The sequence below is a fragment of the Astatotilapia calliptera genome, chromosome 2 (genome assembly GCF_964374335.1).
Source record: "Astatotilapia calliptera chromosome 2, fAstCal68.1, whole genome shotgun sequence".
Taxonomy (NCBI): Eukaryota; Metazoa; Chordata; class Actinopteri; order Cichliformes; family Cichlidae; genus Astatotilapia; species Astatotilapia calliptera.
Window position 1 is genome coordinate 23,618,787 of NC_137423.1, and position 21,865 is coordinate 23,640,651.

At 42.5% G+C, this 21,865-nt stretch overlaps 1 protein-coding gene across 6 annotated transcripts in view; it reads right to left on the minus strand.

Moving 5' to 3' along the window:
- tenm2a (teneurin transmembrane protein 2a) overlaps positions 1 to 21,865 on the minus strand; it is a 106,241-nt gene that overhangs the window by 49,886 nt on the left and 34,490 nt on the right. For 4 of the 6 annotated variants that reach the window (XM_080287724.1, XM_080287718.1, XM_080287720.1 and 1 more), the window contains exons 2-3: positions 13,446 to 13,652; positions 5,710 to 5,941 (exon numbers count right to left, since the gene is read on the minus strand). In XM_080287724.1, the coding sequence (XP_080143850.1) occupies positions 5,710 to 5,941; positions 13,446 to 13,652 (439 nt within the window). The remainder of the gene's footprint in view (positions 1 to 5,709; positions 5,942 to 13,445; positions 13,653 to 21,865) is intronic. The other 2 variants (XM_080287728.1, XM_026188705.2) reach the window with 1 other exon arrangement.

The window sequence follows — 21,865 nt, forward strand, 5'->3', positions numbered from 1 at the left end:
AGCTGCTATTAGCTTCTGTTAGCCGCTATTAGCTTCTGTTGGCCAGCATTAGTGAAACTATCTTTGAAGTGGACTCGGACACTCAGTGATAAAAGTCATAAAACATCAAACTTGTTTATCAGATTAAAAGTGTGATTTTTAGGACACTTGAGCATAACATTAGCTGGTATAACGCTAGCTTATAACCAGCTGCTGCTGTTGTTTAGCAGACTTTTGTCTGGAGATGGTCGTTTGTCTAATCTGCTGACAATAAGTAACTGTGACAATATTGGAAATTAATGAGTATGTTATGCATATGTTCTTGTCATTGAGGTGAAGAGGAAGACCAACAAATATGTTGGGGGAATAACAAACTGGTGCATGCTCCTATGTATTTTAATGGATTATGTATGAGAATGTGTCATTTTGTTGGACGATGTAATTACACACTAATCAATGTATATTTAGAAGTACAACATTTTTGTTTTTGCTAAATAACATTAAAAAATTACTGAGTTTGTAGCTTTAATGTATGAATACGAGGTCATGTCATTAATAAACCTGATGTTACACAGCGGTGCCTGTTACAGTAGTGCCTACAATATATCATTTAGGAACAGATATACTGCCTCTCCTCCTTCTTCTTCACCGGTTGTTGTTCCAACAGGTAACATCTTTGTATCTGTCCCCACAGTAATGCATTTGAAAGTAACCGGTAGTAACGTCCACCCCTTCCTTTCCAGCTCCTTCCAGATAAATTGAGATGCCGCATCCCTCTCAGTGATCTTATTCCGCCACCCCCCAGGGTTGTGGCCCACAGAGGAGCGTGCCGGGGTGCAAGGGAATATCCCGAGATCACGGAGATTGAACCTGGCATGAGCCACCCATAGGGGCTCAGAGGGAGCCCCTATGCTTTCACACAAATCGTGCGCACACACACACACGAGCACACACATGCGGTCGCATTCACACAGAGAAATGTATTCTGTCTCTGTGTTTCTCATTCACACGCACACGCAGCGGCACCAGCCATCTATAGTCATTTATCTCACACGGGTAAATGTATCCATGTTCTGCGGGCCTCAATCTCCCTCTTCTGCCTTTCTATCTCTCACACACACTCCCCAAAACAATCTCCTTCAATCACCACCTCTCTTCATTTCTCTCCCTCTCTCTCCTTCTTTATCTCTCCCTCCTCTACCGTAAACCATTCCTTTCCACATTCCCCCGCCCTCTCACCTCCCACTCTCCTGACTTATATTTCTTTGCTATATAACCGCCCCCCCCTGCCCCCCTCGTCTGTTTCTATCTCTCTCTGTCTCTGCCAGTCATCCAAGCCCTGGGGTGTTCTTAGGTGATCAATCTTCATCCTCTCACCGCTGTCACACTGTCGGGTCAAGCCAAAACGCATGTGCACGCACACACGCACGCACGCACGCACGCACGCACACACACACACACACACACACACACACACACACACATACACACACACACAATGCATAATGAGTGGACAACAAATGCCAAGATTTACATATGATTACAGTGGGGAGCAGTCTGATTTTAAAAAAACAAAAAACAAACACATGCTTGGATGCAAATACACACACAAGCGTACACACATACACTCCCTCCCCTCACATGAACAGGTTGCTCATCATTTCCTATAGCTGCAGGTTATAATGAGATGGAGGACAGGCTCTGCCAGCACAGGGATGGTGTGACTCGCTGGCTCTGCCTGGCTGGCTCCGTCCCAATCACGAGCTCCAGCAACTCCAGCAGCTCAAGCCAGCACACCCAGCCTCCACCATAGCCTGGACTGGAGAGGAGGGCCCAATCTGGGCTGGAGGGTGGAGCTGGAATACTCTCTGTGCTGCTCTGGGCTCCATTCACAGCGACAGGCTCTGAGCCATGCCAAACCCCACCACCTGAACATGACCAAATACTGGCACTGTAGAGGCCTCAACAGTGTGGGCGTGTGTGTGTGAGACGCTTCAAATCTGCAAAGATAGCAGTCAGGATTTATAAAGTTATAAAGGATTTATAACTTTAAATAGATTTTATTTTCATCCTACATCACTGGATCAGAAATTGCAAGAAAAACAAATCGTCCTTCATCTCGAGTGATGTTGTGCCAGTCACGTCAACATAACAACGCAGGCCTAGAAGAAGAAACTGCCAGTTGAAACAGCTTCTTTTTAAAGGTGTACGTATTCTTGTTCCTACCCATCATGCATACAAGCACAATGTGTGAGCACAGGTTGAGCATAGACCTGAGATCAGTGGGGATGAATTAAACATAGCCAGGCCTCATAAATACTGCACAGGTCCAACGCTCTGGGGAGTTTATCCAGGCCCATCAGTGCTGGAAGCCTCAGCACCCAGCAGGAGAAACACAAGTACAGCTTGCAGAGTAAATGCTCGGAGACTGACCACGCGCATGCGAACAAGCATGCAGGCAGTCTCCCTCTCACTGCCATGCTTCATGAATAGTAATACCCTGCATGAATGCTCTGTTTTCCTGGTAAGTGTTCTTTGTGTACTGACCCCCCCCCCCTCCCCCCCTCCCCCACATGTGTAGAGTGTGTGAAAAGGTTTGTATTTCCTGCTTCTTCACTCCAGGTTGCATGCATAATACTCTTTTGTAAGGCGTCCTGTTTGGGGATGAGGTAGAGAAGGAAACTGAGCAGCACACTTTTATGAATCACAGCCTGGAGCCATTGGCTTTTCATTTAAAGGTTCATATACTGGTTTAGAAATAATGGAAATGTGTGAGATCGTGGTTGCTTTGGGAACTAAAACAGTGCAGATACAGTTAGGTCCATAATTCCTTGGACAAAGAGACACATTTTGTAGTTTTGCTTCTGTACGTCACCACAATGGGTTTTTAAAGCATACAATCAATAAGCGATTAAAGTGCAGACTTTCAATTTTAATTCTGGGGCTTTTACAAACATTTTGCATTAACTGCTTAGGAATGACAGTAATTTTTAAACACAGTCCCCCATTTTCAGAGGCTCAAACTGAGAAACTAACAATTTTAAATACAAGCATAGTTATTACTACTTGGATGGAAATCCTTTGCAGTCAGTGACTGCTTGAAGTTTAGAACTGTGGACGGCACATAAATGCTGTGTGTCCTCCACTGAGATGCTCTTGCAGCCACCTTCTGTTGCGTGGGTCTCTTTGAATTCAATTTCAATACTTATTAAGATCAAGAGAATTCTCTTTTTGGCTGAGAACAAACGACTGACTTTGCCATTGAAGACTTTTCCTGTATATGGGTCATTATCCATGTTACGGGTGTACCTGAGCTGTTTTCTGGCTCATCTGGTCTTCTTCTTCTTGAGTATAATCAGAGTTTTACACCTTTTTTTTTTCTTAATCATGGAAATAATTCTGTGATTGTGCACTGTACTTGTGGTCTCCCAGGCCTTTTTGGTGCCAGATGTACCAAACTGTTGATTTGGCCACTCCTAAAGTTGTTCCTATCTCTTTGATAGGTTCATTTTGTTTTGTTCAACCTAATCATGGCAACCATATTTGCACTGATATCTGTTGATAGTGACAAAACTATAAAATGCAAATTCAACATTCAGCTATTATGTCTGTAAGAGAACAGGACTTGTCTGGTCATGATGATGTTTGTCACAAACACACAATTATTTCTGGGACTGAAAATGTCTCAAAGTTAATGCGAAACGTTGTAAAACCCTTGCTAGTGTGCACTTTGATCATATATTTGACTTAAAATCCATTGTGTTGGTATAAAAGAGGAAAAAATACAGAAATTGTATCTTTGTGCAACATATTATGGACCTAATTATGAACGTTTAAGAGACAATTAGCTGAACTTTATTATTCAGACAATTCATGCAGGTGCTCCACTCTCACAGTGCCTATGAACTGATATCCATATCTCAGGGTTCCATAACATTTATAACAAGAATGCTAAATATACAAACTCATCATGGCGGAGACAATCAGTGATTTGTTGAATTAAAAAATAAATTGGTGTTAGGTGGGTGTTAAATAACAAAAAATAACAAGGGACAAAGATCAAAGCAGCATTTTAAGAGCAAATACAGGGTCGGTTAATTCCAGTGCAATTGCAATAAGTGGTTTCACTTGTGAAGGCAGAGTAGTTTGTACAGCGCTCTGAGGTGGAGTTTGTAATGAAATTTCGCAGGCTTAGATCACGTTTTAAAACGTGGATTCTTTTTAGGCTTGGTGAACACAGCTTTGTAGACTGGAGTTAATGAATATTCTGACTGTGATAGGTTTGTGTTACAGCTGGAGAAGTGTCTACATTTTACTTTTCCACTTTTCGGTGTTAAAAGCTTTGCTGACCTTTAAAGGAATGGCGATGTCAAAGTGGACCTTTCATTTTAAAGCTGGGATGGGTAGATTTTTTTTGTTGTTGTTATTGGTCCAAAATATTTTAAAAAATACAAAAGTTTTTGATTTATTTATATGTAGATTTCAAGAAAAAGCAGCTGATGAATGGTTAAGTGGAATGTTGCTAATAATTTGCTAATAACCACTAAGCTGGAGCCTAAGCAAATTATTATTAATTAATTAATATTAATTGTCTCTGTTCTTACACAAGAACGCAAATATTTAAATAATAAATATTTACAGATTTTGGGGCTTATTATCGTCATTTTTTTTATCGATTTATAATTAACTCTGTTTTCCTGGGTCTTTTCCCCTGTGTTATGAATAAATCTTCCTTTTTTGGTACCAGTACTGGTTTTATTTTGTTGTATTTATCCGCAACACCTTAAAGGCTGGTTTGTGAAAATATTGTTGGACATAAACCGGTCCGTGGCGCAAAAAAGGTTGGGGACCGCTGCTCTATGTGACGCAAACACACACTACCCTACACATCCTCCGCTTCCTGTAAGCATGTCTCATTGCAGTCCTTTGCATGCTTTGCTTCCTTTCACTTCCGCTGATCCGTCACGTTATTGTGTCCCCAGAAACGCTTCTGTTGTGTTTTGTGAGATTTTGTTTTTTTATACTTCCAATGTGTCATTTTATATTTCCATTGTGTTTTTTTCTTAAGCTCCAGTGTGTTTGACCTCTCAGGGCTGCCGTATCATTAACTCACAGTTAAACACAGACTATTTAAAAGGCTCCCAAAAGCTTACCAGCAGTTGCCACGGCAAAAAAGCTTCGACAGCTTATTACTGGCTAGAGATAGCCAGTGTTATTAAGACACTCTGTTACCAGTTAGCTTGTCAGCCACAGCAGCTTACTAAATAGTCACTTCATCACTTAGGTTACAGCACCATTTATTTCAAGAGGACATAGTTTGAAAAGTGTCCATGGCCCATGAAGTCTAATATTTTTTTTGCTAGTCTGCCAAGACCTTCCATTGATTTGTTCCCAGTTCCCTAATTTCCTTCCTTTTTAAGTTCTTAAGTATTCTTTCATTTTTAGTGTAACACGTTTTGTGGTAGTCCTAGTGAGTGAATAGTTGTTATTTTACATCATGGCCAAATACACCACAGCTTCTTTCTTTCTCTTCTAACATTTCTGTCTGACACCGCCACACTGAGCTTACAGAAATGTTGCTGAATGGATCTGACCTTTCATTCCTCACTATTGATTACTCAAGGCTTATTCAACTGCTGTGCTTACTGTAAGTGGCTCCAGATATCAGCGTCAGGTAAACCCGTCAACAGAAAAACAATCCAAAACAAAACAGAAAATATATACTCTGACCTGGTCTCCAGCGGCACGTTACTGTTAAGCACCCAGCTGTCTTGTAACTGGACAGACTCAGGGGTGGTCGGACCATCTCCCGTCCCCGGAGCGGGTGCGTGAATGGGGTTTCGTCCGCCTCTCAGGGTGTTTCTGTTCAGGCTGTTGGCAGACTGGTGGGACAAAGTGTGGTGGTTGTGTGGAGGGGGCAGTGGAGGTCGTAGCGTGGTCTGACTCTGGTGGTTGGCAGCCCCTGGAAGAAAACAAGCACAGAGACGAATTTAAGAAACACACTTCTGTGTGAAAATAGAGTCTCAGATCAAAGGGATCAAGGACTCGGTTCCAAAATGCTACAAACCCAAAAGTAGAACAGAAATGTTATTTGATATTTGGTGATTATTTCGCAGTATGTCAAAAGCAAAGCTCTTCAGCTTGCAAATAACTTCATTATCATTCCATTATGTACTACTTTTGCCTCTGCAATCATTTGGTTCGGAGTAGGTCTCATGTTTTCCAAACGGTCGATAACTTATTTGAGAAGGAAATTCCAGCTCAACAGATACGTGGAATTTGATAATCATCTTCTTACATTTTGATTCACGTTTTTCTCCATTTTGTCCATCTTCATTTTTATCCACTCCTCTCTCTCCTTGTCTCACTTTTACGTTTTCTCTCCAGTTTTCTTTTTCCCCCCAAGTAGCAAAAAGATGCGTGTGAGCAATATTAGAGCACTCAGCACAGCGTGCTCCCTCATCTCTTGCTCTCAGACTTGGGGGAACATGTCAGCTAGAATCCAATACCAGCCCTTCCAACAATGAGCTAATGGACTGTTGAGTGAGAGAGCTGAAAAACAAACCCGGATGACTCAGACGAGAACACCCATTCACACATCACAGTTCTCTCCCCCTCCCCCTCTCCCTCTTTCCATGAATCAGTGGGGGATTTGAGCCCATCTTCATCGTGCTTGTGTGTGGGTTTGCACGGGAAAATCAATAAACCACATACTATACGGTACAGGAGATCTTAACATACTTTTTTTGTTGCCAGCTGCTTAAAAAATTACATATCATGACAGTGCAAAACCTGCACGTCATTTATGCTTCACGCAGCTTTACGACTTCGTTTGCTATTTCATTCATCGATGCCACGCATCAGACTTTCATCATTACTGAGTATGGAGATACATGAGACTGTTTACTTGGTGCGTCGTCTTTCTCCAATTGATCAAAGTTTGGAGCACGTGCACACACATATGTGTGGGGTGAAAACAACAAAAAAGCAACTGCTTTGTCAAGCTGCGTGATCACACTTGCCCTCCTCCATATGTCATCTTCTCTTGGATTTGATAAGAAAAGAAACAGCGTGCGAGAGGAAGGGAGAAGTGTGGATGTGCTGAACTCTCCTGTCTGTTCTTCCGCTTTCATATTTGCCTGTTCACGTGTGTGTGTGTGGCGGAGGGAGGGAAGGGGGGGGGGGGGGGGGTGACGACTTTTGACAGATAGAAACCAAATCAGAAGACGAATGCATTTTGCATCTACATTATGCAAATGCATCTTTCTTTGTTCTCCTGAATGTGTGTTTAAGGGGAACCCGGCTTGCTTGCAACTCCCGTTGTAATGACAACCAGTTTGCGAGGTGACCTGATTCCTCTGCGATACTGCGGGGATGCAGGTGTCACCGCCGTGGCTGGAGAACAGATGCTCGTGAAAGGAGAGAAGGGGCGAGAAGGGGGAAGGAGACTGGGGGAAAAAAGATGGGGCCTGACCTCTGCTACACAGGAGAGACGCTAAACATCTGTTTGTGCGTGCAAAGATGCTCTTGGGAGAAACAGATACACATGCGTGCATGCAATCACCCGCATACATGCAGCCACAACACAGCCCGAAAGGCCATCCTTCTCTATCATAAACTCTGCACGTAAATTGATATTAAAGCATGCGGTGGGGTTTATTTCGTGTACTTCCCTCCTCCTCCTCCTTCCTATACTGCCCTATTTCTTGTTAAGGATTGTTTCTCTTTCATCTTCCTTTTATTTGCATTTTCCTTGTGTTCCTTTGCTGAAATGTAAAGCACTTTAAGATAAACCTTGTTTGTTAAAAGCACTTTATAAATAAAATTAACTAGACTTCCCCTCCCTGCAACGTCCCTATAAATGTGAAATACCTTTTACTGCACCCTATCTGCATAAATACTTTTATATAGTGTACCCATATCAACAAAAGCACACAAGCATCTAAATACAAAAAACAAAAGCCGTATACTGGCTGGGCACGTATGCAGGCATGGACACAGTCCCAACGATGCAAAAAATACAACTAGGCAACCCCACGCTCACTAGACCAGCCTGCTATCTCCCGTGTTTAAATCTGCGTACAAAAATGCATGCCTTATGCTTTTGTTCACTTTCTCTCCCATAAATATTGAACAGGTTTTTCATTCAAATTTGAATGAATAATATATGGCACACCTTGTATGGAAGAGGAATACTTTTTTCCCCAGCCCTACTTTTCCCACAAACTGCTGTAGCCTGGGTGCGTGAATGTGGTAAAATCTTCTGTGTGTATGTGTGTGTGCAGAGTCAGACACACTCCAACCACTGGAGAGGGTTTTCTTCAAATATCCAGCCACTAAATTATGTTGCGCAGGTATCAAGTCACGCTCTGTTCTGTCTGCAGAAACTTGCATCCACCACTTTTTGTAATAAGTGCATTTTGCTTTGCAGACTCAAGGCAAAAGAGAAAAAAATGCTAATCCTGTTATCTATCATTCAGCAGCAAATTCAATTGCACGTCTCCAGATAATGTCAGAAAAATGTAAATTCGGAGAAAAGTATTGCCTGTAATTCTATGCATTAACTCTCTTCGTAGCCTACTGGGACCGCCGCGGCTGTCATGTTCTGTCGGGCTAACCGAACTGAATTGTTACATGATAGAATGCGATTGTTCCTTTTATTCTTCGCTGAATCAATATTTACTGAATAAAGTGGATAACGACTCGTTACTAATGCTCTGCTTGTGTTGTCGTAAAATGTGCTGCAGCGAAAAAAAAGAACAAGTTTTTTAAAGAAAGCACTATTCTTCCAAAAAGTCCCTCAACCTTTGGTAGAAGTTCAAGAAAGAAAGAAAGGAAGAAAAAAAAAACAGAAAAGAGAAGAAAAATATTTCTAGACGTGCTACAAAATATTTATGATCAGAGACAAATTGCTTTCCTTTTTCTGCTACAGCACGGGAGATTGATGTCAAAGAAATTTGTTCTCATGCAGACTTCAAATCCATAAAAAAACACAACCCAAAAAACAACCCTTAGAGCTCGCTGGAGAAAACACAAACATATTGAGAAGTGGGGTCTGCCGGAGGAGCAAGGCTGACGTACAAGGCTGTTTTTTTCATACATGCAGAGAACCGAAGAAAACATTTGCGTTTCTGTTTTGGCCACAAATACACAAACGCGAGTAACCACTGGAACAGAGGCGGCGTGCAGGAATGAGCAATCTTGAGCTAAATGGTTCTAATAAATTAAGATAGGGGACTTAGTCAGATAAAGTGTGTGGTTTCCAAACTACAACCCGCAGGTAGGCTAATAGGAACAACCGTTTTACTAGGAACCTGGTCTGATAAAAGACCAAACATGCGAAAAAGGAAATAGAGCAATTAGTGAGCAGCCAAGCAGATCACTTTTTATTCCACTTTATCTTTTCCTCCTTTCTTTTCCGTCTCTTTCACTCGCCAGTGTGAGTAAACAGAAAGCATTTACTTGACAGCTCTTGGTTTTGTTTTGTTTTTTGTGGAGAAGCTCTGAGCCCCCTTCCGACTGCTGTCGAAGCCTAACCCAGTTTATTCTTGTCCAAGGTCCCCTGTGACCAGAGAGAGAGGGGGACTATAGCTGTAAGCTGGTGCGTTTGGCTCGGGCTAATCCCTGGAAGTTCATTATGCTCGCCAATTCAAAGTGGCCTCATTCAGCAGAAGAGCATTAGCCTGTCTGCTAACCTGTTAAACACACTTCAGCCAGAAGAAGGGCCTCGCACATCATATTAATATCACAGTGTGTGTGTGTGTGGCCAACTGGCAGCAAGAACCAACCAAGGCAGTTTGTTTTGCAGCCTTGGATGGGTAAACTGTTTATTGACATTTTCTGTGGTTAACAGAGAAAAGTCACAGGGCAGGATGTGCATCTGTGTGTGTGTGCCTGTGTGCAGGACAGAAATGCCCATTCAGCAGTTAAAAAGGGATCAGCTCCCACCCCTCGCTCCCTATCGTCCCTCTATCCCTCTCACTCCCTCTGTCTACCCATCTCTTTATTTCACGCCCCATATCTCCACTGCTTCCACTTTCTTTTTTTTTTCTTTTTTTTCTTTTTTTTAAACTGCTGCACCGACCTTCATTGTTTTTCATGCACCTTCCCTTCCAATCTAATTGCCATGCTCCCCATGTTTTTAAGGGTGGTATATTCCCATGTGTTGCTGCTTCATGCGTCCTCTATCTGAGAATGTCACATGCTCCTCATTTGTCATTCTTCTCAGAGCTCTGAGGCTGAGCATGGAAGGAGAACTTGAGGTGAAACACACACACACACACACACACACACACACACACACACACACACACACACACACACACACACACACACACACACACATGCACAGCCTGACAAAGGAGCTTATTTCTCACTAAGGTTTTATTGTACACCATTGCACACACTACAACAGACACGTGCTGGCACAAAGAGGAAATAAAGTTAAAGACATACATTTATACACACATACATGCACACACACACACACACACCGCCTCTGCCTTGGCTAGTCATCTCTGTCTAATTAGGAGGCAATAATCCGCTAGAGAAGAGTCATCAAATTCAGCCAAACAAACAGTCTATGAGCAGAAATGCATGCGTGCATTTTACCCTGCACCCACCCCCCCACCACACACACACACACACACACACACACACACACACACACACACACACACACACACAAATACAAATGCACAAATTGTCCAACTGCTTTGCAAATGTCACCCTTACATAAGCACCATTAGGGAAGAATAACATTAGCGGAGAAGAAGGGAGTGTGCCTTTGTTTCTGTAGATTTGTTTCAACAAAGCCATTAAACATTCATTGCTTCGGCAGTGACTTGAGGTGGCTTCCCTGGCAGCAGATAGCTAGCCACTTTAGAAGAGGCTTGAGCTAAAAATAGCTTAGTGTTCCCCATGCATAATGAATGGCCAGAGACAGCGCTAATGCTAGCTCTTTCCAGGAGCGATCTGCTACGCTCCGTTTGGTCGTCTCAGCTCTCCCGTCGTTCCGAGGGAGCGTTCCCAGACAGGTGCTCCGAGCCAGACAGTATTCCCATATAAACATTCGCAGACCAATTCCCAGCCAATCCTCGGCAACAACGTTCCGTTCCCATTCACCTGTCACGCTTCACTAGGAACACAAGTCATGTCTGTCCACCTGTTAGCTTAGGTAATGGTGGACTACTTTAGAGGAGCACACACACACACACATACACAAATACACACACACACACACGCAGCATGCAGTTTCCTGAGGATTATCTCGCTGTGGTCAGTTTCTGCCTGGCTTGGTAAGGCTCATTTCCTGCCCAGCATCTACTCTCTCCAGGACCACACCAAACACATATTCAGACAGGCATGCACTTTCACAACACATGCATAAACAGTCGCCGGTTATAGGTGTTTTATTTGCTCGCAGCCATTGCTCGCCTCGCCTGCATGCCAGGCTATGTTTATGCAGTGCCAGACTGACACTCTGAACTCATTTAGGCCAATTTTAATGGATGCCCAAAGCCAAGGACTCTCTCTGCACACCATTAGATCGGCAGTCCTAGCTTGGAAAAGTAGCACTTTCATCCGAATGTTGTTGCTCTCCCATCCAAATATCTCCCTTTCAACCTCGAAGCTCTCATCAGTTTACCCTTTTTTACCCCGTGTCTCTTTAACTTTCTACGTGCCTTCGTCTCTGTCTCCCTTTCACTCACTTCCCCCCTATCCCCATCTATTTTTACTGGTGTGTTCTGGCTGCTTTCTTTTCTCTCTCCTTTTTTTTCATGCACGATGTCTCATTAAACAACTTCAAGAAGTCAAAGTTTGGCTTTCTCTCTCTCCCCCCTCTCTCTCTCTGCTCCCATTTGCCTCTTTGTGCCTCTTCTTCTTCTTTTTTTCTTTCCCAGCTTCTCCGTCATTGTTTTCTTTCTTTGTCTCTCTTGCTCGCTGTCTGCGTGTACAAGCTCAGCAGAGACTGAAAGAAGCCCCACAACAGAAAGTGTGGGTGTATACGAACAAGAATGAGAGAAAGAGAGAGTGCGCCTGCGAGCCTCACTCTCCCTCTTTACCAGTGTCTGCCATTAGGGTGTCAGTGGCAGAGTGAATTTATTTGCTGTGCGGTTACTGGGCTAATGATTGATGTTGCCCCAGCAAACAGTAAACCAATTAGAAGGCTGATGTAACGTCATTTTAAAAGCCTCCTAATCACGTTGCTCTTGAACCTGGGACCCGGGCCTTCCCTAATGAAGATTTATACTGGATCAAAGGAGAGCCTAACGCCATTAACAATAGATTGTATTCCACCAAAAATCACATTAGGACTTCTCTGCCCACCCCTCTCCCTCCCATCAGGCCTTTGCTAAATATATCTACTGATTACAAGTGCAGATGCACAGAGGAATGGAGAAACAGGGAAGAGCGGGAAAGGGAGGCATAGAGTTGCCCCACAGTAGCTAATTGTTGAGAATAAATGCGTATACTGATGAACAGCCTCATCACTGCAGACGTTTGCACGTGCATGTGTACGCGCACACAGCGTAAGAGGAGAAAAATAGTTGTGAGGTGCTGATATAAGCACACGAGGCCTCTAACAGCCAACAAGAAGGGCCCGGTGATGAAAGAGAAAGCTTAAAGCTGGGGAAACTAACTAGTTTGTCTTTGCTACGCTGATCCTCCTGCTGGCACTTAAAATTCATCATCCCCTTACCTTTCACTTTCCAGCGGATTATTAATGTCATATGGAAAATAACTACAAGCACACCTACTCAGTGGCAACCAAGCTGCACTCTGCAGAGAGTAGGGGGTTGCTTCTCCTTGCATCATTGTTTTTTTTTTTTTTGGTTAAGGTGGGAGGGTTACATTTAAAATGCAATCCATTAACGAATCAGCAATTGTCAGTCTAGGATTGTCACATGTGCCACAAAAAAATAAAAGGAAGACAGGATTTTTATATTAGTTCTTTTTATGCTTATGCAACAACTGATTTAAAAATCATAAACAGTTTTTTATTACAATCAGTGTCATATAACGATTACCTGACGCTGTAATTGTTTGCTTTGAATTCATCCACGAATGATCCAAATTAAAAGTTTTACGTCTTCTCGAAAAAAAACCCTATTACTATCCACAAATTTTATTTATTTATTTATTTTTACATTCTCTTATTATTTTAAAGCAATCACAGTAAAAACGTCCCCTCAGTTTGATTTCCAGCCCTGCAAACAAATGCTGACTTCAGTGGAATGCAGAGAAGCAGAAACAAATGGCCAGAGCCGAACAAGATGTGACATTAAATTAAAGCGCAGCATTGCTTGGCATTTTACTGAACGACTAAATCAGATCAGGAAATGGACACATGATGAGGTAATGCATCGACTCAGGTGATGGATGGCATATTGATGCAAACATTAAAACGAAAAAAAAAAAGAGAAGAGAGAATGAAAGGATGGTTGAATGGAGCGCTCTCTTACCAGTGGACGAGGGCTGGGCCCGGAGCAAGTATGAATCCTCCGGGTGGGGCTCCAGGTGAGAGTGGGTGGAGTTTTTCTCCAGCAGGGGCACCTGGCATTCCCTGATCGGTGGGGACGGGCCGGGGGAGGGGTGGTGGGGGGCAGACGAGGAGGACGGGAGGGACGGAGGGAGCAGGGTGGAGGAAGAGGTTGGAGGGAGTGGACGACCTGGAGGATGGAGGGACAGAAAGAGAGGGGGGGCAGAGAAGGACGGAGGGGACGTTAGACAAAACAGATGGCATTGTCTGACAGTGATACAGGGGCCTGCTCAGAGAGGCAACCTGAATGGGAGACGTGGATATTTTTAATGAGGAGATGCCACCATTTTTTTAAGGGGCCTGTTGACTCAAATTACAGGTAACTCTGGGATCAATCCAAATTTTACGGTAACTATATCTAAATTTTAAAAAAAGTTTTATTGGTATTACTGATTACTGGTTGGACAGAGCTAATGCAAATGTGTTTGTCTTTGTTGGGAAATAAAATAAAATTAAGATCAAAATGTCTCTGAATGAGAGATTTTATTTTTTTGTGCTTTACTTAATTTGAGCTAACCTTAACCTTTAAGGCTTAAAAATCTGCACACGGATTGAAACACCTGCTGCACGCACACTGTACTCAACAAAGCTATCCGGTTAACCCCTAATTAAACTTGCTTCTTTGAGCATCCCCTGATATTAATAATGTAGAACATGCTGGGTACAATCACAGAAGGCTGAGACACAGAGAACGATCAGTGCAGATCTCCTAAGTGCATTAATGAATACAAAAAAAGTTTCCTTTCAAGTCATGACAATTTTAGTGCCGTTTTCTCATTTTTAAAAAAAATGAAATATTGATATAAGTGGTTTAAAGCCATTCACAGTACTATACGCACACACACACACACACACGTATATACATACATGTTTTTTCATACACATGCCAAAATTAACACAGGACGCTATCTACTCCTGTAAACACCTAAAAAATGACCAAATGAAGCAATGGGGTCATACTGAATTGACCAACGGTGCAATTTATAAGCATCTGTTATTTTGTCATTAAAATAGTTCAACACCAATGGTAGAAGACTGCTGCTAGGACCTACATCCATGATACGATTGTCCTCTACATGGGTAAGACAAAAGAAAGTTAACAGCCAAGTCTTTAAATAGTAGGAGCCATGGGATGCGTGGACACAATCAGGCTGTCCCGTACACCAGAGAGAGAAGAGTGGGATGGAGAGAATTCACTCTACTCTCCAAAGGTTTGGAATCAAGGACAAAGACAAATCTAATAAATTCTATTTAGAGACTGCTCAAAATATAGAATAATTATGTCTGCCATATTTGCAGCTCAATCAATCAACAATATGATAAGAATGAGGCCACTGAGTCCAGTCAATCCACAGAAGGACTCAGGTTATTATAACTACTAATTAGATAGTCGACCGAAGACTTTTTAACACAATCACTTATTTTCTCCTCCTTCAAAGTAAGATCTCTTGTTAGCCAGCCATGTTTTTTCTTCTTCTTTACAATAACAAATTACCCATTTTTTCTCCCACAAAGTTTAAGTGTGTGGGGGAAAGCGGTCTAGTTCTTCTCCAGTTCTACAAACTTCATCTATTTGTTCGCTTGTCGCCGAAGACTTCAGCGGGAAAATCGAAAACACAGCCTTTCAGTCTCCTTTCTCTTTCTTTTCACACAGAACAAAAACAGTCAGCAACATAGCAGGAGAAAGACAGAAAAGCATTGAGACCTTGGAGAAAAAGAAAAGATAGCTGCACATTCATCATTGCACTATCTCCCCCCCTTTCTTTTTTTCCCCTTACTGGCGCTCCTTCAGAATACAGATGTGGTGTGATTGTAATTTGACAGCATTCATCTTCCCATCACAGAGCATTGACAGGAATCAAAAAACTGCAAAGGGCATGATAGATCAGGGGGTATGGTGGGCTTTTTTTTCAGTGACAATGCAATTTTGCTCGCCTCGGGGGGGAAACGGCACCTGGGCGAGGGAGAGGAGAAAGATCAATGCAGACATCACTTAAGAAACAAAGCGGTTGGACATATTTGTTGGCTAACGCGCCCTTCTATGCGGCATCAAAATGAAACGCATTAATCATGGTAAATACACCTTTGACTCCAGGTGTTGTCGCGGCTTTTGCAGAGATTTATTTGATAGAAACAGAGACAGACTGATGCCTCCATCCTGCTGTCCAAACTGCTCCAGCTCAGAGCTTTGCGTCATGGAAACCAGAGCTAGGATCGATCCACAGCCCCACGTTAACTACACCCCAGAGACATGCTAGCCTTGTCTTCTGTTTAGGTATGTGTGTGTGTCTGTGTGTGTGTACGGTCAATCTCATCAGAGCAAACAGAGAAAAATGGATAAACAATGGCAAAGCAAACACTGTGGCCGACAGGGGGGAAAAGGGGACGGACAGAGAGGGACAGGCAGAGACTGATGGAGAGAAGGGGACGCAGGTGGGGGGAGACAGTGAGGTTACAGGGTTAACCGGGGAAATCAAGAGCAGGAGAGACACACAGAGAGAGAGAGAGAGGTATGGAGGGGGTTTGGGGGACAGTCAAGAAGCTATGAGCTGACAAAACTTATTGCCAATAAAAGGGAAAAAAATGCGAGGAAGAAAGCAATAGAGGAAGGGAATTAGGAGGGGAAGAGGCAATAAGAGGGGACTGAGCAAGATGGAGGACAGGAACAAAACGAATAAAGAGGTAAAGGGGGAATAAGCCACTGATACGAGCAAAAAAAAAAAAAAAAAAAAAGGCCCAATGATCTATATGAAGTGACTTTTTAAAGAATGATGAGACGGAACCTAGTGATTTGCATATTTCACAAAGCCTACAATGAGGCTACTGGTGACCACTGGCAATAGAAAAATGGCAAATGTGTAGCAGCACACCTTGCAGAAGAAGAAGAAGCAGAAGAAGAAACATGCATGTTTTTATCGCGGGTCCACACAGCTGTGTCTGTGTGTGTGAGAGCTCGTGCACATGCTGTTATTAATATTCTAAATGCCTTTAATCACAAAAAAAGGAAAAATTGCACTAGTTGGCCAAAAGCAATTAAGGGAACTTTAATCTCCTTAGCAATTATGCTGTGGGGCATCCTTAACTCAGTCATTTCTGCCCGCTACATTTCTAGAAAGGTCAGTGGAAATTGCTTTGTGTTATTAGAACAAAGACTTGGCAATGAGCTCACGTGGTTCTCCTGACGATTTGTTCATTGCCATCCTTCAGCCGCCTCCCTGGCCATCTGTATACATCTCTCAGTCCTCCTCTCCCTGCGCCCGTCTCTCACTCACTTTGAATCTACAGCTCTCTCGCGCAAGTGTTGATTAGTGTGAAAAAGAAGCGTATCATGGGGGAGAATCTAGGCAATCCTAAGACTGTAGCATTGTATTAGAAGTATTAGCAGTGTCCCTTGATGATTTGTGTACAATGTAAAACACAAGACACACAGGCGTGCACATGCACACAGCCGTCATTAGTTTGTTCTGCGGGCACCAGGCTTTGAGTTGCTTGTATGAGTCATACGAGCATATAAGCTTTGCCTGTTGCTGAGCTACTGCATGTGAATGAGCGAATGAGTTTAGCATCGTCTATTGTTTCTCCGTGAAGCCATTCCTTACTCGGCAACGGAATTATACATGAGGCATAATTCTGCTAGTTGGCTCCTCAATGCTTTCCCTTCCCTTCTCTTCCGTGTCCTTGCCTTCCTTTCCGTCCCTCCCTCCCTCCTGCCTCAATCCGTCCATCCGTCCACCCATCTGGCTGAGGTGAGGAGCGGTAGGCCGAGGGAGAGGAGAGCAGAGTGGAGCGAAGGATGGAGCGACAGCTGGAGCCCAGTCAGACAAGGAGAGACAAATTACCCCTCTAACGAGAGCCATTCATCATCTCTTCATCTCTCCCTTCATTCATCCCTCTCTTCCTCCACACCTCTACGTGCGGCGCGGTGCACCTGAAAAGCGCTTCGATCTGCCACACAACTTCACACTTGACAATGTTTCTCATTTAGTTGCTACTCGAGCGCGGAAAAGTCAATCAGCACGTGCTCCTAAAAAGATGACGAGGGGTAAAAAAAAAAAAGTAGAAATAACGAAAAGAAAAGAGCGGGGGGAAAACAACAAGACGAGTGAAATGATTGAATGAGCTATGCGCCGGGAAAGAAGGAGGAAAAAGAAGCGACACACCCATGCTGGCACATGCAGAGACTCATTACCATGGCTGCTGTCAGCACAGATGTTGGACTGAGGGGGTGCTGTCAGTCAGTGTGTGCCTAACTATGCACATATATGTGTGTGTGCGCGTACGATAGTGCCTGACAGTGATCTGAGGGCTATTTAGACAGCTGTTGACACAATGGACCCTTTTCTCTATTTATCCATACAGTTCAGTCTATCTCCTCCATCTCATCTCTTCCTGTTCCTCCCCTCTCTTCCTATTTCTCAAGTTCTCGCCTCCTATTTCCTCTTATTCATTGCTTATTAATATTACACATTTTGCACGACTTGCAAGACGCACACCTGTTGTTGGTGTGAGCAACAACTGGATGTGGAAGTCTATCCAGGAACGGCCTGCTTTATGCGTCCTCCCACATCCACCCCCTCTATTCTTTCCTTTCGTAATCAGCGCCATTGCCGAAAATGAGTGATAAAATGAGTAAAGTGGGAAGGGAGAGATGAGAAGATGATTCAACAGACGTGTTTTAATTAATAAAGTTGGGCTTTCATTGCCTAAAGAGATGATTGTATCACTGGCTCCCTCTTTGATGTGAAACAGAGTGTCTGGGTTTTTCTCTGCCCTAGAGCTCTCCTCTGCTTGTGCTACGCTTCTTTCTTTCATCTCGCCAGCATCACTTTGTCACTTCGCAAGTGTAGGGGCGTCTTCCCAAAAACGCAGATCCTCCACGGACACACAAACAGCCCGGGGCTGTGGCTGAAGATGTCTTTCAGTAGGGCAAAGGGTGCTATCCAGACTTCAGGGCATGACTCAGAGTCTTCTTCTGGTTTACTCAGAGTACATTGGTCCAAGTTCTCATAGAGTTTCTCTCAAAAATATCAGATGTTTTGAAAAATGAAGGTTCTGAGAAAAAAATTATCAAATTTTCTGTTCGGTCTCCGTTTTTCTGCTCCCATGCACAAAAAAATGTTTTATTCCAGACCACACGTTCACACAGTAAAGATCTGAACTAACTTTGAGCTGGATGCTAATCATCACTATTAATGAAATCAAATAACATTTGAGTTTGCGGGTTCTCACTCAAGCATTTCTAAGAATCTTTAATTTAAACAGAGCTTAAACTGAGCCTATCCATTAATGTTATCTACTTGTTTTAACAGTTTTTTGTTCACTCTCAATCGGCAACCACCGATTTCTCACTAGTCTGTTTTTCTGCTCCCATTCAAACATGAAGTATTTATTCTGGAGTCACTGAAGACCAAATGTTCAAACTGTAAATATCTGAGCCAACTTTGAGCTGGATGTCATTCAACATGATTAATTAAATCAATAAGAATTAACTCGCTTACTCAAAAACGATTTAAATAAGCAAATTCTCAGTGTAGGCTTAAAAAAAAAAGTCGCCTGTTAATGTCATCTAGATGTAAAGAAAAAAATGTTAATTCTCATTGAGCAACAGGTATATTTGAAATATTTCAGTGAGCTGAAAATAAAGTACTCCACAGTACTTCTATGTACCACTTGGAAAGTAGCTTCAAATTACTGGTTTGCATTACATTATGCACTCATTGCTTTGGAGAATAAAGCTTCTACACTTTTACACAATAACTGTTTCTACCAGTCTTTACAAATTTTTTTTTAAATAACTAAGCATTTCGGTAAAATTTGTATTACTGATTTATAAGCCTGTGACTGAATGTCACCACTGTGACTAGTGACCATACGAAAATGGAATATTGATTGAAAAATACCCAGTAACTTGATGCAGCTGGTCAACACAACACAGCACAAGGAGGCTTGTGAACATGAATCAGTGAATTTGTAAAGAGCCTAACTTCCAATTCCAATACCATGGTGTTGGAACTAAGAATATAACAAATACAACCAGTTAGCAACCAGTTGTGTTAAATCCTGCATTACAAAGACGCCTGACAGTTGAGTGACTCGGGTTGATTGCAATGTGTTTGTAGTGCCTTTGCATTCATAAAATAGATGGAAATTATTTTCAGACCTTGGCCGATCTGGCTGAGAGTGATCACCTTCACTGTGAGTCAAATCGCATACAGAAGTCACCCAAAGGTTATTCAACTTCCAAGTAACCAGTTGGCTGCTGCAACTACTTGTTGCTGCAACTACTTGCCATCTCAGATGGCACAAAATATTCAATGCAATCAAAGGGCAACCATCGATTTTTACTTAAGACTAATCCAGAAACGAATAAAAACTAAACAGAAATGAGCAAACCATATGTAGTGAAACTACACACAATTCGAAACAAAAATTAAAAAACGGATTTTTTTTAAAAATTGAGTGGAAAATACAAACCTAAATGACACATTTCTCATCTGGCCAGATATGCTATCTAAAACTTGAACGCTGTGAAAATTACAGCCAGCCTCACAGAAGCAGCACAAAAGGAATGAATGAATGAAACTGGATTATTTGAAAGGGAAAAGAAAAAGGATATGTATGTAGGTAGATGAAAAGTTAAAGGCAGAAATCCTCAAAAGACCTTTACCTTGTTCCATCTTTTCAATCACAAATCAAAAACCACCTCTACAGAAGATGGCTCTGAGGTCACTCAGAAGTAATAGGTTCTGATGATTAGTGGCCTCTTAACAATATCCTTTGGCCTTCATATAATGTGAAGTGCACTGGGATAATGGAAACCAATTACAAACTAATGTCAACAGAACTTTGAAAAGAAACGCAAGGAGATGATGAATTGAATAACAGTGTTGATGGTCTCATCAAAGACTATTCTACGAAGGAACAGAGACAGACACAGACCTCAAAAGTCGTTGCGTGTCGTACTTCACAACCGCAACAAAGTACTGACTGATTGAGCTTTGCTGTGCTTTAAAACCTATACAAATACAAAAGCCTATATTCACCTAAATGAAGTGCAAAGATAGTGGACAGGATGGAGAACTGAAGATGAACTACACAATGCTCCCAGGGGATTAAACAGAAAGGAACATTGTATAGATCAAAAAGGTGGAGGCCAGAGTCGACAGCTTTTACAGCAAGCCTGACCACAAATGCACGTGGATACATTTGCATGCACACAGTCGTATAGTATGCTACAGTGTGCTGCAGGAAAACAAATGATGCAGGCCATGAATTCTAACAAAATACTTCCCAGATTATTCCAGCGTCTGCTTCAGGAGGTCCTTTCTCACTCCTGTCAAGAAACATTTTTTTGTTTTTGTTTTTATTTTCTACCAGGGATACGAGAGCAGACCCAGCTTGACACAAAACAATACACTCGACCTTTAGCCCCAGCAGCACAAATGCAGTTGAGCATCTTTCAGCGTCTGCTAATTGAAACATGCCTCCCTGTTGCGGAAATGTGCAAGAGTATGTCGTGTGTGTGTGTGTGTGTGTCTGTGGCTATACATAGCATTAGGATGCTACAGCACAGTCATGCTGTCCACTGTCAGAGATGTCCACTGTGTAACTTGGGGCAACCACGCAGGCTGCATTACCATATAAATTACATCCATGTTGCTGCTCCTGCTGTGGATTGATGGTATTGTTATGGATTCTACGCATTGGAGCCTCATTGAAAACAATCAAAATAAATAGCCTCCTCCTCCCACATCAATGCAAACACACGCACAGATGCATGAGCAAGCGCACTTCACCACAGCTGCACATGCACAAACACAATATACGTGCATGGTAAGCACAAAAATACGGCCAGACCTTCAACCTAAGGTGAAGAGCTATAGATAGCTATCCTCTCAGCTTTCCATTAACTCTGAACATGCTCAGTAATTGCTGAAAGGAGCACAGGGCGACATTTCTGTGCAGAATAGTCTGTTTGCTGGTGTGTGTGTGCGTGTGTGTGCGAGTCATTTGCAAAATCCGTATCAATACATCACTTTTGTGCTGCTGCTGTGCTCACTAAGCAACCCATTGCCTATTAATGATCCAAGCAGAAAAAATGGACATATCAGGGAAGAAAACACAATAAATTATTAATCAGCAAAATCACCAAAAATTATGCATACGGCATATATTAAACCTTGTATTTATACAGTTCTAATTTGCAGCAACAGTTATCTCAAGGCACCTTGCACTGTAATGTAAAGAGATGTCAATATTAAAGGAACGAAACCCAACAATTTCTTGTGACAGTTGAAAGAAAAAAAACTCAATTTCAATAGGAAGAAACTTCGCTCAAATCCA